A 13,289-nucleotide genomic window follows, 5' to 3' on the forward strand; every position below is an offset into this window, starting at 1 on the left:
TTTGAATTTGTTTGCTATGAATAATATGGAGTATATCATTAGACGGACTTGTGAAGGCTGGGATGGTGGAGTTACCATTGGTGGGGTAAAATTGACCAACCTCCGATACGCCGACGACACCACTCTTCCCGCGGCTAATGAATGCAAGATGGCTGTCCCTTCCTACATGACGATCACGACCACTCTGTCAAGAGTGACACGATTGAGAAGAAGAATCAATGAGAGGTCTTTGGATATGAACGGTAGGCAGCAGCTTGGCTCTGCCTCTGGCATTGATGAAGTCCATGGGCGACGGTAACCACTCACCATCAGGTAGGCCGTATGCTCGTCTGCATACTAAGACAATAAAATAAAAATATATGTGTTGAATGAACTTAATCATTACAAAATGTACACAAACAGAACAATTTCATGAGGTTTTAACGATATTGATTTCATCTTCAGCTATATTTATCTTTATTCCTTCATTCGACTTTGTTAAAATCATTAATTAATCCCTTGCATCATGTTTCAATTGATAATTAAAACGACGGTATTCTCATAAATAAATTTATTTTACACCAAACATACATATATCGTCATAGGCATAATCAAATTATATACAAAACACACAATTATATTGTCGTAGAACATTTAAATGAAATTGACTAGAGTTCGTAGATATCTAGAAAATGTATCGTATTTACACTTATAAGCTCCGAATCAATAGAGACTTTAATATCAGTCTGACTAAAATTTACTATTTACAGAAACTAATTATTAGTACCGTGCGTCCGCCCATTAGTAGCAAGAGAAGTAAGAAACGAAAAAACTTTGTAACAAGTGTTTGTTTAACTTTGAAATCCGGGGCCTGTTTGAGAAACCCAATATATTGTGATTTGTTACTTGTCTAGAGTCACAAATTTCTTTTCTCAATTTTTTAAATATTATAGTCATCCGACACAGATATTCATTCTAGTTAAGTCTAGAAATATAATTTAATTAAATGCTATAATTCTATTTTATTCAGAATATACATATAGTACGATAATATAAATAAACCAAATGAAATAACTAGTGTATTTCCACTATTATTCGATAGAATCGCTTCTAATATTTTATGTGTCTGTAGCGGAATGCGATTTAAAATTGAGGAATATACAGACTAATCTCTAATTAAACGTCTTGTTTAACTAATGAGTACCTACCTTAAATTGAATTAAAAGATGCGAATCCCGAAGATTCTCATTAGGGCTTATTCAGTGGGCTCCCTACCTTTTTTCGGTAACAATCATTCCCTTAAACCGACGGACGCACGCAATTTACCCTATATAGATCTAGCTACAAACAACTACACCTAATGAACGTGTATTTGAAAAAGAATGCCGCTTGGTAATTTCTTGAAGGTTAAATGATTTAAATGATGTAGGGAGGGTTAGTGTCAAAAAAACGGTTGGTTGAAAAGTTGAAACCGTTTTTTTTATGATTTGGCAATCAATATTTTAACATATTTTTCGATATGAAAATTATTCTATATTATGGAATAAAAATTTAAATTGTCATAATAGTTATATTTTCATAATTTACGGAGATCGAAACGCACTTACTATTCGCTTATTGGTAATGTTGCCAAACCCAAAAACAGTTTTTCAGTCATACATTATTATCTGACCACGTTCTGTTAAGCTAAAATCTAAATTCTCGACAAAAGTTCCGTAGAGTAATGTTTGTTTTTCTTGTTTCTTGTTACTTTTCGCTTTTAAGTGCCCCGATTTCATTCAAAACGAGTTCACTTATAATTTGACTGAAATGCAAAGATAAAACTTCAAACTTAATTTTACATGAGCTATTTATACATATTTTTAACACCCTTTTATACAACACTGAATAAGGTCTAATTCACAATTATACGGATGTGAATTGTCTGTGAAATATTTCGAGACTTATGATTATGCTAGCTGTAAAAAATTACGAACTAAATTAGGCCTTGTTAGTTTATTATAATAGAAAAAAGAGCAATTTATTAAAGATTATTGTAAGTATTAGCATTTTTTTAATTACTTAGTATCTTCTATACATATAGATAAAATTGGAGTGTCTGTTTATAATATTGAAATAACCGTTTTTTACTACATACATATACGGTACCTACACCAACATAACTTTTTACAATTTTTGTCCGTCTGTTCGTTTGTTTCGGCCAATCTCTGGAACGCCTGGACCGATTTTGACGAGACTGATGATGATAGCTGATGATATAAGGAGTAACTTAAGCTACTTTTTTTAGACTAGCTTCGCGCCGCGGCGTCACCTGCGGTAGGACAATAATATCGCGGGACTCAGCTATCAATAAAAAGCTTTAATGCTTCCGAAGCGAAGCGAGGGCGGGTCGCTAGTACTAAATATAATAATAGATGCTATGTTTTATTAGATTTGTGTTATGTGTACCCAAAACGTGAACTGTGAATATTTTTTATCAATTATGTACGTATTGTTTTAAACCTAATAATTTATCATAATTTAGCTAAAGATGTAACTGTTTCTTGGATATATTGCAAAATATAAAAGAAACTATTATAATATACGGAAACAGATAAAGATAAAAACATACTGAAAAGAAAATTTAAAACTAAAACCAGACTAGTACATACGTAATTGTTAAAAATATTGAAATATGTCCTGTATTTATGAAATTTTATTTATTTTTCACGATCTCGAACAAGAAGAACACAAACCGAACTATCTATAATTTCGGCATACATGTGGCAGTGATTTTAAAATTTGGCACAATTTCAAATTACAGTCGTAAATTGTAGAGTAATTGTCGTAAATGGAACTATTTCCAGATACATTAAGTTTAAAAAAATATCTACTTTTTAAATATAGTTCGATGGCTTGCTCCAAAGACGATTTATTAACGTAACTCCTCACCGCTGATGACATTGATAAGTTAAAGCGTCAACTTATTGTGGTCGACTTAATTAACTTGGTCTTAGTTGTGGTTGAACGTATTCTGACCCCACAAAGTTAGACACGACGATTTTTAATATTTTAGCCACGAATTGAGTTCCATTTTTACTGGTGATCGGGCTTATTGTGATCTCACACGCTTAAGTACAACGCCCTACTATTTTATGCAGCGAAGCTATACTACGTTCCAGTTTGAAGTGGCCACTAAAACTGATCTGAAAGAAATGTTGCTTTTTTTCAAGAAATTTCTTTTTTTAATAGCGAAAATAAACCTCGCAGCTAAAATTATTGTCAGTAGTTTGTATGTTGTAGATATCGGATCGAAAACATGTACAAAATAATACATCTTTCGAAATACATAAGATAAAAAAGAGCCACCTTATATCTGTAGCAAAATTTTAAAAATAAAACGCTATCTGAAATTTTCCGAAACGGTCGAGTTGAGTCACAAATTCGAAATGTTCTAGTGAACTATGAAAAATGCAACTTGTTACAAGCAATGTTACATCAGAAAATGCAATATATAAATGCAATTAGCATGAAAAACTATTTGACAAATCTGTTGCATCATAGAATTTGACGTAAAAATCTACCATAATTGTTATTCAATTTCAATAATTGCATTAAAGAATCGGATATTACACAAATATTAAAAAAAAAAAAATTGCACGACCAAATTACTCAATAGTTTCACGTTCATATTCGGTTAGGCTATAAAATGTTTATGTGATGATTAAAATCAGTTCTTGATAGGTTTATTTCGTGTTTGATATCCAGAGTTGTCACGATTATGTCAGAGATGTCAACGGAGTTTTTAATTTGAACGTATAGTTCGTGGTATCGCTTGGCTGTGAGGGTGGCGCTAGCTGTGCTCGAGGTGCGTGCGAGGTGAGAGTGACCCCGGCCCCGACTCCACGCTGGAATCACCCGCGTACACTTCCGAAAACCCACCACCGCTGCCACCACCACCGCCGCTGCCCCCACCTGAGTACAATTCTAACATTATATTATACCCCCTAATCTGAATAGATTATGGAAGGTCGTAGTCATCATTGAAAACCTGTTATAACAATTAAATATAGCATAATTTTATTGACTTCGTAATAATAATTAAAATTGGTAAAAATAATTTAACTGGTCACGGAATACAAAAAGAATGAATATTAAAATAAAATAAACATGTTTATAAAATTAATTTCAATCATACACATTTCAATCATTTTCACTTCCCACTCTTCTTGAATTAAAAATGAAATTCCCAAACTTGATTTGCCCTTCCGATATAATATTTCAAGTCAGAGTATTACGCAGCAAGAAATCCACGCTTCGGAGACCGAAATATAAATAACATATCAGTTTAATAACCGACCGCAATAATATCTGTATGCTGAATAAAAGTACACTTAGGCTCAAAAAATACTTTTGTTCATTAAGTTTTAATAGATTAACTACGACCTCAAAAAAAAATTGTACTTGGTTTAGTTTGGTTCTTTAAGCCCTTGATAACCACCATTGTAATGTCTTACCGTGATGGGAAAGTGGTACACAGTAAGATGTACCAGCGCAGTGCCGCGGTCTAACTTTCTCGTATCGACTCAACTGTTGCAATTCGCAATCTGAATGATGCTTCTCAACTGTACAGGGAAAAAGAAAACGGTTTTGTATTCTGCAGGGTAACGCTGATATAGCCTCTCAAGGCTATCAGCATAGGTAACAAATAAAAAATAGTGAGACTTACATTATACAAGTATAAGTTTAATGTCACGCATATTTAACCTGTCTAAATGGAGAGAACGAAACGCCATGTCATGACTATAATACGGAAAAAATGCGTAACAATTGTTAATTTACTATTAATCTTAAAATCATAATTCCGGTCCTGTACAAAGCATTTCTGTAGTGAAATTGACTGTAAAAAATGAGATAGTACATTGTGCACCAAGTGAGAAAAGTAGGACATTTCCTCCCGTATGTAAACTCTCACCCATAAAAAACAATATAACTGTTTTTTTTTTAATTTTTAAATAAACTACTACTAACTGAATAAGAACTGTCTGATGAATTTTATAGCCTTTTGTTTATTTCACTTTTACACTAAACACAATATTGCAAATTACCCGAGCACAACAATGGCGGAGAATTTTAGGTGCGTGAGAGCAGACGTAAGAGTAGACACTAACGCGCATGCGCACTTGTACCCAGGGAGAAAAAGTTACATTTTTTTCCCTGTATAGCGGGAGGAAAACCGAACTTTCGGCGTAGGTAGGAGAAAAAAACTATTTCGATGTTATTTTGATTCTGCAACATGCAACTTTACTAGACGACTTTTGGTTATTCTCCTTTATTACCTTCAGGTCTATCTCGATGTCTTTGAGGATGCTTTCTGCACGGTCTGTGGGGGGGAGCATCGTTGTCGCGATGCCCGAACGTGCGGAACTGCAACGTGTGGTCCAGGGTCGCGGTCGCGGCCTCGCCACCCACAGCAAACGTCGCATACGGACTTATCTCGTATACGTCTATGTGCATACCAAATAATATATACGTACTTAGGTCGGTCAAGTCAACACATGGACAAAAGACTTGTGGTTCTCTCAATATATGTATATAGAATGATATGAATTGTGAGTCGGCACGGGTAGGTACCACCGCCCCGCCTATTTCTGCCGTGAAGCAGTAATGCGTTTCGGTTTGAAGGGTGGTGCAGCCTCTGTAACTATACTGAGACCTTAGAACTTATATCTCAAGCTGCGCGCTGCCGTTACGTTGTAGATGTCTATGGGCTCCAGTAACCACCTAAGACCAGGTGAGCTGTGAGCTCGTCCACTCATCTAAGAAAAAAAAAATAGTGCCGGATTGTTCGGAAGTTTTTGCAGGACGAAACATAAGGCGAAACTAAAACTGAAAATGAACTCCACTTGGCATAGGCCCGTGGTTTTTCAGTGTTTACGGAAATTCGTAAAAATTCGAGAATAAAAACTTCGTACAGGAAAATAATAATAATAATAAGAAGATCGAAGACAGAAATCGACTTAATTACTTCAGTACGCCGCGTAGGGCGTCGTTGACCCACATGACAGTCAACGTTTTAAGATACTTAACTTACGAACAGAACTTACCAGACGCTGGCGATAGTTTGTCGTGTTTGTAATCGTGCTGACAATTCCGTATGTTTTGCTGTTCTGGGCAGACCGATTTATCAGTGCTGCCGACTGAGTGGTTACAGCGTCGGACTTCTTCCTCGGTTTGACCAGAGCAAGGCCACAGCATGCTAAATGAACACAGACGACTCATTTAAGTAATTGATATAATTTTAAATGACATTTTTTTTACGTCGTAACATCTGGTATTGAGTTCGAAGTCGCCTATTTCTGCCGTGAAGTAGTAATGCGTTTCAGTTTGAAGGGCGGGGCAGCCGTCGTAACTATACTTGAGACCTTAGGACTTATATCACAAGGTGGGTGGCGCATTTACGTTGTAGATGTCTATGGGCTCCAGTAACCACTTAACACCAGGTGGGTTGTGAGCTAATCCACCCATCTAAGCGATAAAAAAAAGCTTGAAACTGAAATTCAAAGAACAGCTTATGCCTGCCTCCTTTCATGTGTTTGACTTTTTTGTAGCTGTAATATGTGGGCATTTGTTATGTAATCGCAGAGGGTATCAACTTTCCCGCCAACAGATTAGAAGTAGAGTTACCTAATAAAATATGTGGAGATAATAATTAATTCCGATGTTTGCGTTATCTTTTGTGAAATTCAACTCAAAGGCAATGCAATATTTGATTTCGTCGAGAGGAAATATTATTCATAGCTGTGTAATTATTATGTTTTGAAGTACCGCACAATGTAGACGAAGAAAAGGAATTTCGTAATTTTAAGTTTTTTTGAATGAGATTTAAAGTTTGATATTTGTTCAAGTAGAACAAACAAAACAAAACCATTTTGTTCAAACATATATACAAAATAAATATATTAGTCGAAGATACAGGCGTTATTCTCAATAATTGCATGTTCAATGATTCAGACATGTGATAATATTTCAACAACAAACAATAAACCATTCAAACGCCGCAAGAATATTCATGAGAAAACATTTTCAGCATCGAAAAATCGACAGATGTAACAACATCAATACAAAATTCAGGCATTCAGACAATTGGGGCGTATATAGGTCGCCGGGGGTGATTTACGTAGGCTTCTCGTCCGCAATACGGAGCCGTTTATCTTAATTTGTTATTTTGTGATACTATATTTTTTCTCTTTAATAAAACCACGTAACACAACCTTCAGTGTATGAACAGAAATTTAGACATTATAGTAATACTATCATGTATTTTTATTCGAATTTCTGAACATTCTACTATACTTGAGACCTTAGAACTTATATCTCAATAGGGGTGGCATTTACGTGGTAAATGTCTATAGGCTAGATTAACCACTTAATACCAGGTGGGCCGTGAGCTCGTCCACCCATCTAAGCAATAAAAAAAAATTAAAAACTTAAGTTTTTACTCCAATCGATGAGTAGACAAGCTTACGACCCAGCTGGTGCTAAATAGCCGCTTATATATATAGATATAAGAGCGTACATGCCACTACACACCTTAGAATGTAAGGTCATAGAACGTAGCCTACGGCTAGTCTTCTAGTTTACTAGTCCTATGGCCTTATATTCACGAAAACCAGACCTACGTCACGTGGGTCTGGTTTCGGCTTGGCTCTGCCCCTGGCATTACTGAAGTCCATGGGCGACGGTAACCACTTACCATGAGGTGGACCGTATGCTCGTCTGCCTACAAGAGCAATAAAAAGACACGGTATCCACGAGTGTATCATGAACCCAGAGTTAACCAATAAACACGAAAATTTTATGTATTTTCCTACTTTCATTTTAACACAGTGTTTTATTCCTTCTTCTTGCAAAGTGAACACGTATTGAGTTCGTATTTGAAGGGAGGCATAGTCTCATCACTCTATATGATTTCTTACGGTGTACTGCTCCCTAGACAACATTAATATTTTAGGCTATAGACACTTCAAAATGTAAGCAAACGTGTTTAATAGTCAACTTCAGCTTAACTAATTTGAGTAAGAGTAAGATTATACTTTATTTGTATACACATATATATGTACATGTGTATGTACATAATAATGTGCATACTGTTAATTATGCTCATTCAAATATAGCAAGATATGTTACGCGATATGTATTGGTTTTGAGAAAATTAGAGTTAATTACGCAAATCCGTGAAATGGATAACATAAGAAACATTCAACATATTTATATAAACGTACAAATACACACAATAGTGTTGTGATCAAATAAAGATAAATAAAATAAATAAACACGTGAAAAAAGTTATGTACAAGTACATTTGACATATAGTTGATACTAGTGTTATTTTTCCTACTGGAAAGGCAAAGGTATATTATTACCAAATAGCCTGATCTTATATATTTTATGAAAAATGATAATATGAAATGAAATGAAATTAATTAATTTGGAACAATAATCAATTGACATGAAATTAAATGAAATGAGATGAGATGATATGGGATGAAATATAATCTCAATAAAATTGTGGTTATTTACGAAGACTTTTTCAGTGGACTTTTTGGAGGATTCCGAGAAGCTACGCCCAGGGGTTTTTTTTCGTTTTTCCACTTCTGTGCACTTTCACAGATACTAAACAGTTAATAAACCACCTTTATTGCACATTTAAAACTGAAGAAACACTAAATAGCTAAAATAAAACAATTTGCATAACTTCGCTCCTCGCGTTCCCGCCAAAAAGTCTCTGACATATGTGTAGTTGATTTGATTTGTTAATGACATCTATACTAATATATAAATCTACAGTAGTTTTTACGGATATTCCACTGAACCGTGCATCTGATTGACTTGAAACTTGGTATCCATGTAGAAAATACATGTACTTAATGGATAGGCTAATATTTATATGAGTGTTGGATCCTCCCTAATAATAATGACAATAAATAATAATGTTAATGTTAAAAGCCCTGCGAAGCTAGAAAAAAAAAAGGCTAGTACTAGGCGAGTACGGCTAGTTTGATTATAATGCTGTAAATTTACCTTCGTTTCGCGACAAGGACAAGCAATAGGGCTGTGACAGCAAGCGCGGCTAGTGCGGCAAACGCTAACGACACAGCCCCAAGAACTCTCTCAGTGTCCGCGTTGGAGCCGGCGGTGGTCACCTGAGGTCCTTCCGAGAGAAATGCCACGGGACGACGTAGACGCTCTGGGCATTTTCAAATAGTAACTTAAGCAACGTCTTTCCATTTTTGATTTCCACCGCGTTTTAAGTGGACACCGGATCCCATAAATGTCACAAGATAAAAGTCACCTTGAGAGTTGAGGACGTAATCTCAATTTTATTGGATAAGCCGCGGAAAAAACGAGCAGGGCAGTGGTACCTACCCGTGTGGGCTGATATACACACTTACTAATAATAAAATCGTTTTACATAATTCTCATGTAGTGGAATCGGTGGGTGGCATTAAAAAATTTAGAAAAGTTTTTTATTGTTCGAGGTAGAACAACATCGGCCGCGTTCTATAGTAAGGTATGCAATGAAATAAGTCTTCTTAAATCACCATCGTTTATTCCGCCTATTTCTGGCGCGAAGCAATCATCCGTTCCTGTTTAAAAGGTAGCCGATATTACATGCAACTAAGACTGACCTTACGTATTAGAATGGATTCGGTGGGTGCTCCATTAACCCAAATAATACGATTGGGGCATTGAGTCAATCTATCCGCAATAAATAAGTCTATATCAAAAAAACCCTTGATAATGGGCTAGAGTACTGCTGATATTCTTGGGCGATAGTTTACCACTCACCTCACTCATACCACATAGAATTAATTGCCGTAAAAACATCCAATTAAGATTTAAGGGAAAGTAAATGTAAATTATTAAATTAGATAAATGTATCGTAAGAGCTAAGATAATTTTCCTAGCAAAATTATCAGGGAAGAAATAATCATACCTCCAGAATGCGTAGTAGTAGCCGCATATATTGTAGCTTGGTGTCTGGCAGATTCAGTGGCCGTCCACAAACGCAGTCCATACCAGGCTCCGGCGGTGAGGTCACCGATCACCACCTTATTGACATTATTCCCAACAAAATGTTAACTAAGGATAATAATTTAACTATCATTGTGTCAGTGCACGGTTTGATGACGAAAATCTTTGACCTTAAGAAGCGTTTGCTATGCAGGGGTTAAAGGCCTGGCGCAGAAAGCGATCACTTACAATACAGCAAGCACCTTGAAGATAAAGACTCTGGAGCCCTAACCACTGGTTTCTTGCAGCGCAGATATCGGCACTACTGCCATTGTTAGTGGCTCTTATAACTTTTTTCTTCAAATGAATATTTGACTTGTAGGTTTGTTTTACGCATTTACGCGCCTTTCCTCCGACTGAGTTGAAACTTTATAGTTATCGGCACTTCAGAGACGTTTCTGAGAAAGCTTGAATTAAATATCAAATTACGTTAGGTACGATAACCATGCGAAACTTTTCAAAGAATCAGCTTATTAAATTCGTTGCGGGATCCAAAACAAATTGAGCTTTCCAAAAAAAAAAGCTCACTCGCGTATAATCTGAACCTCATGATCTCTGTCCAGAGCCTTTACAAAGCCTACCTACCCAGACGAATGTCACAGTGAGTGACGAACAAATATTCGTAAAAGGGAACAATGTTAGGACACATAATTTTTTCCCTACCTATTCGCTGGTGGCTTAGGGGGCTATTCCAGCTACGCCCTTATGGGTAGGTGAGCTCACGGACTCAATCTGAGAGAATTTGCTAACACTAGACCCAGAGCAGTGCTTCGCAGAATCTACTACCGGATCCGAAAGAATACGTAAGATTTATCAATACAATAAACATAACCTGTTAAGTAAAACTTGACAATACCAACAATTAATTACTCGTAAAAGTATCGATAAGGAAATATTAGATGGCTTATAATATTAAGTTTTATCTACAGCTTTCATACACTCTTAATCGCATTTTGGACGTGTTCTTTTTACGAGTTTAGACAAAAACGCAAGCCTTTATTTTAGCAACCTTATCTCTGAGTTTATACAATCACTGGCATTTTGATTTTGATTTCTCAAGTGATAGGGGTAGCAAGCACGTTTCATTTTGCTTCAGTGTGCCTTTTCACCTTTAATCAACAGATATTTCCACTTCCTTTGAGCGTATCTCGGAGGCACAGTAAACTTGTTGGTATTTGCGAGAAAAAAAGGTATTTTAGCCGTTGCCGCGGATCATAACCTACTTTATATGGAAAGCGCGTCTCAATTTGCATGGTTTCAATTGGACGTTGTTTTCGCGGGATAGGGAAAACGAAAATTTTGAATATAGAAGTGACGCGTTAGAGATTTTTCGATTACTTTTCATTTCTTTAATGCATCGTTTTGTTGATTCATGAGAAGTATAATTATAACCATTGCTGTACCAGTTTCTTCAATTACATCTTATTGATTATCAAATATACTTATTTATAAGATTACTGGTGGTAGGACCTCTTGTAAGTCCGCATGGGTAGGTACTACCGCCCCGCCTATTTCTGCCGTGAAGCAGTAATGCGTTTCGGTTTGAAGGATGGGGCAGCCGTTGTAACTATACTGAGACCTTAGAACTTATATCTCAAGGTGTGTGGTACGTTGTAAATGTCTATGGGTTCCAGTAACCACTTAACACCAGGTGGGCTGTGAGCTCGTCCACACATCTAGGCAATAAATAAAAATATATATATTTATAAGATAACATAAGGGCACTTCCTTACCTCCCTGTGGTGGTGCAATGAGGTAAGATCAGCGTCTCTCCAAGCAGCTGAGCCCGCAGCATCAGCCCTCCTCCACTGCAGCCTCACTAGACGAGCCCCGCATCGTACAGCCCTACGAGCATCTATAGCTAACGCGCTGCTATTACTCCAAACAGCTGCTTCAGCAAGTTCCTCTGGATTGTCAAGCTCCCCTCCTCCTTCCCAAACTAAAACTAGAAATTTATTTGGAGTACTTATAATTTAAAAGGGCTACTAAATAACTCAACTAGAAGCATTTCAAATGAAGATTTAAAAAAATCCTCTAGACAATTCTTTTTAGAAATGATTAAAATTTAAAATTTAAAATTATTAAAACATGTTATTACATCATTAATTAGTAATTAATTAATGATTTAATAACTAATACATACATAATAGATGTTATTATAGTACTCGACCTCATCTCTTAGTCTCTGTTTTTTACTGAGAAATTTACAGACCGCTTGTAAAACTTTGTGTGATAAAAAGTCCGATGTCTCATAAAATATTTATCTTACAACTTATGACTTTTAAAACTTTTATAAAGTCAAAGTGATTTAAACATGAATAGTTCTTTTTTTACTTCTAGAAGATTTCATAGGTCTACTTTCTATAAATGTACAACATATTTTATTATGATCTAACTCATACAATATAACTATATGTCTGAAGTAATTTTTTTTTATTTTTTTTTGGAACGTTTGTCCTACACTTGACGTAAGCTGATGGCCACTTTAAAAGTTTGCAAATATTTTTATTAATACTATTTCAAATGTATAATATATTTCAAATACTTTTATTTGATATATTTTGTCTTATATGCATAATGCCATCCCGTTTTACCTGGTGGTTTAGTTCGCACCAACAGCGGTGCTGAAAACGATGAGGGTCCCGCTCTAGAATGGGCCACAGCTCGGACTGAATACACAGCACCACAAGACAACGCCCTTAGCACCACACTAACAACTTCACCGCCAGTTTCTAATCTTCTTTCTTCTTCGCCTCGTGTATTCGTCTGTTCAGTTCCGTCGTTCAAATCGTCTCTCACACGTAACCACCAGATCGTGAAACCTTTGAAAAAAATGCTAATTAACTTCTTCAACTCCCTACTCCTATAAAGTGATTCTATTCTTTCTGCGAAAATGCCCGTTTATGAGCACGTAAAATTCATTTAATAATTATTTATTTATTTATTTATGTACACACAAAAAAGAATACATAGTACAGAGTAATAAGAAAATTATGTACAAAGGCACTGCTTATTTCTTTATGAAATCTATTCCAGCAGACCTGCGAGAGGATTATGAGAATAATAATTAAAAGTGATGAGTGTGTGTAGAACAGCTAAAATAACAAATACAACATGAGAATTATAGTAATGCACATACACATAGCAAATATTGTTAAACTTGAATACAAAATATTATAAGTAACACAATATATACGAAGAGTATAGAACAATGATCATTCGGTTGATGAGAGATATAATCTTGTTTGTAGAAT

General features: G+C 35.7%; 1 protein-coding gene across 1 annotated transcript in view; it reads right to left on the bottom strand.

Annotated features, from left to right (window-relative positions):
* Positions 1-535: 535 nt before the first annotated feature.
* LOC101744074 (cell adhesion molecule DSCAML1) overlaps positions 536-13,289 on the bottom strand; it is a 98,113-nt gene continuing 85,359 nt past the window's right edge. Inside the window, exons 30-37 of the mRNA XM_038020367.2 lie at positions 12,630-12,857; positions 11,769-11,980; positions 9,959-10,073; positions 9,043-9,208; positions 6,066-6,217; positions 5,298-5,465; positions 4,476-4,583; positions 536-3,933 (exon numbers count right to left, since the gene is read on the bottom strand). Of these exons, the coding sequence (XP_037876295.2) occupies positions 3,812-3,933; positions 4,476-4,583; positions 5,298-5,465; positions 6,066-6,217; positions 9,043-9,208; positions 9,959-10,073; positions 11,769-11,980; positions 12,630-12,857 (1,271 nt within the window). The 3' untranslated portion in view covers positions 536-3,811. The remainder of the gene's footprint in view (positions 3,934-4,475; positions 4,584-5,297; positions 5,466-6,065; positions 6,218-9,042; positions 9,209-9,958; positions 10,074-11,768; positions 11,981-12,629; positions 12,858-13,289) is intronic.

Source organism: Bombyx mori, chromosome 25 (genome assembly GCF_030269925.1).
Source record: "Bombyx mori chromosome 25, ASM3026992v2".
Classification (NCBI taxonomy): Eukaryota; Metazoa; Arthropoda; class Insecta; order Lepidoptera; family Bombycidae; genus Bombyx; species Bombyx mori.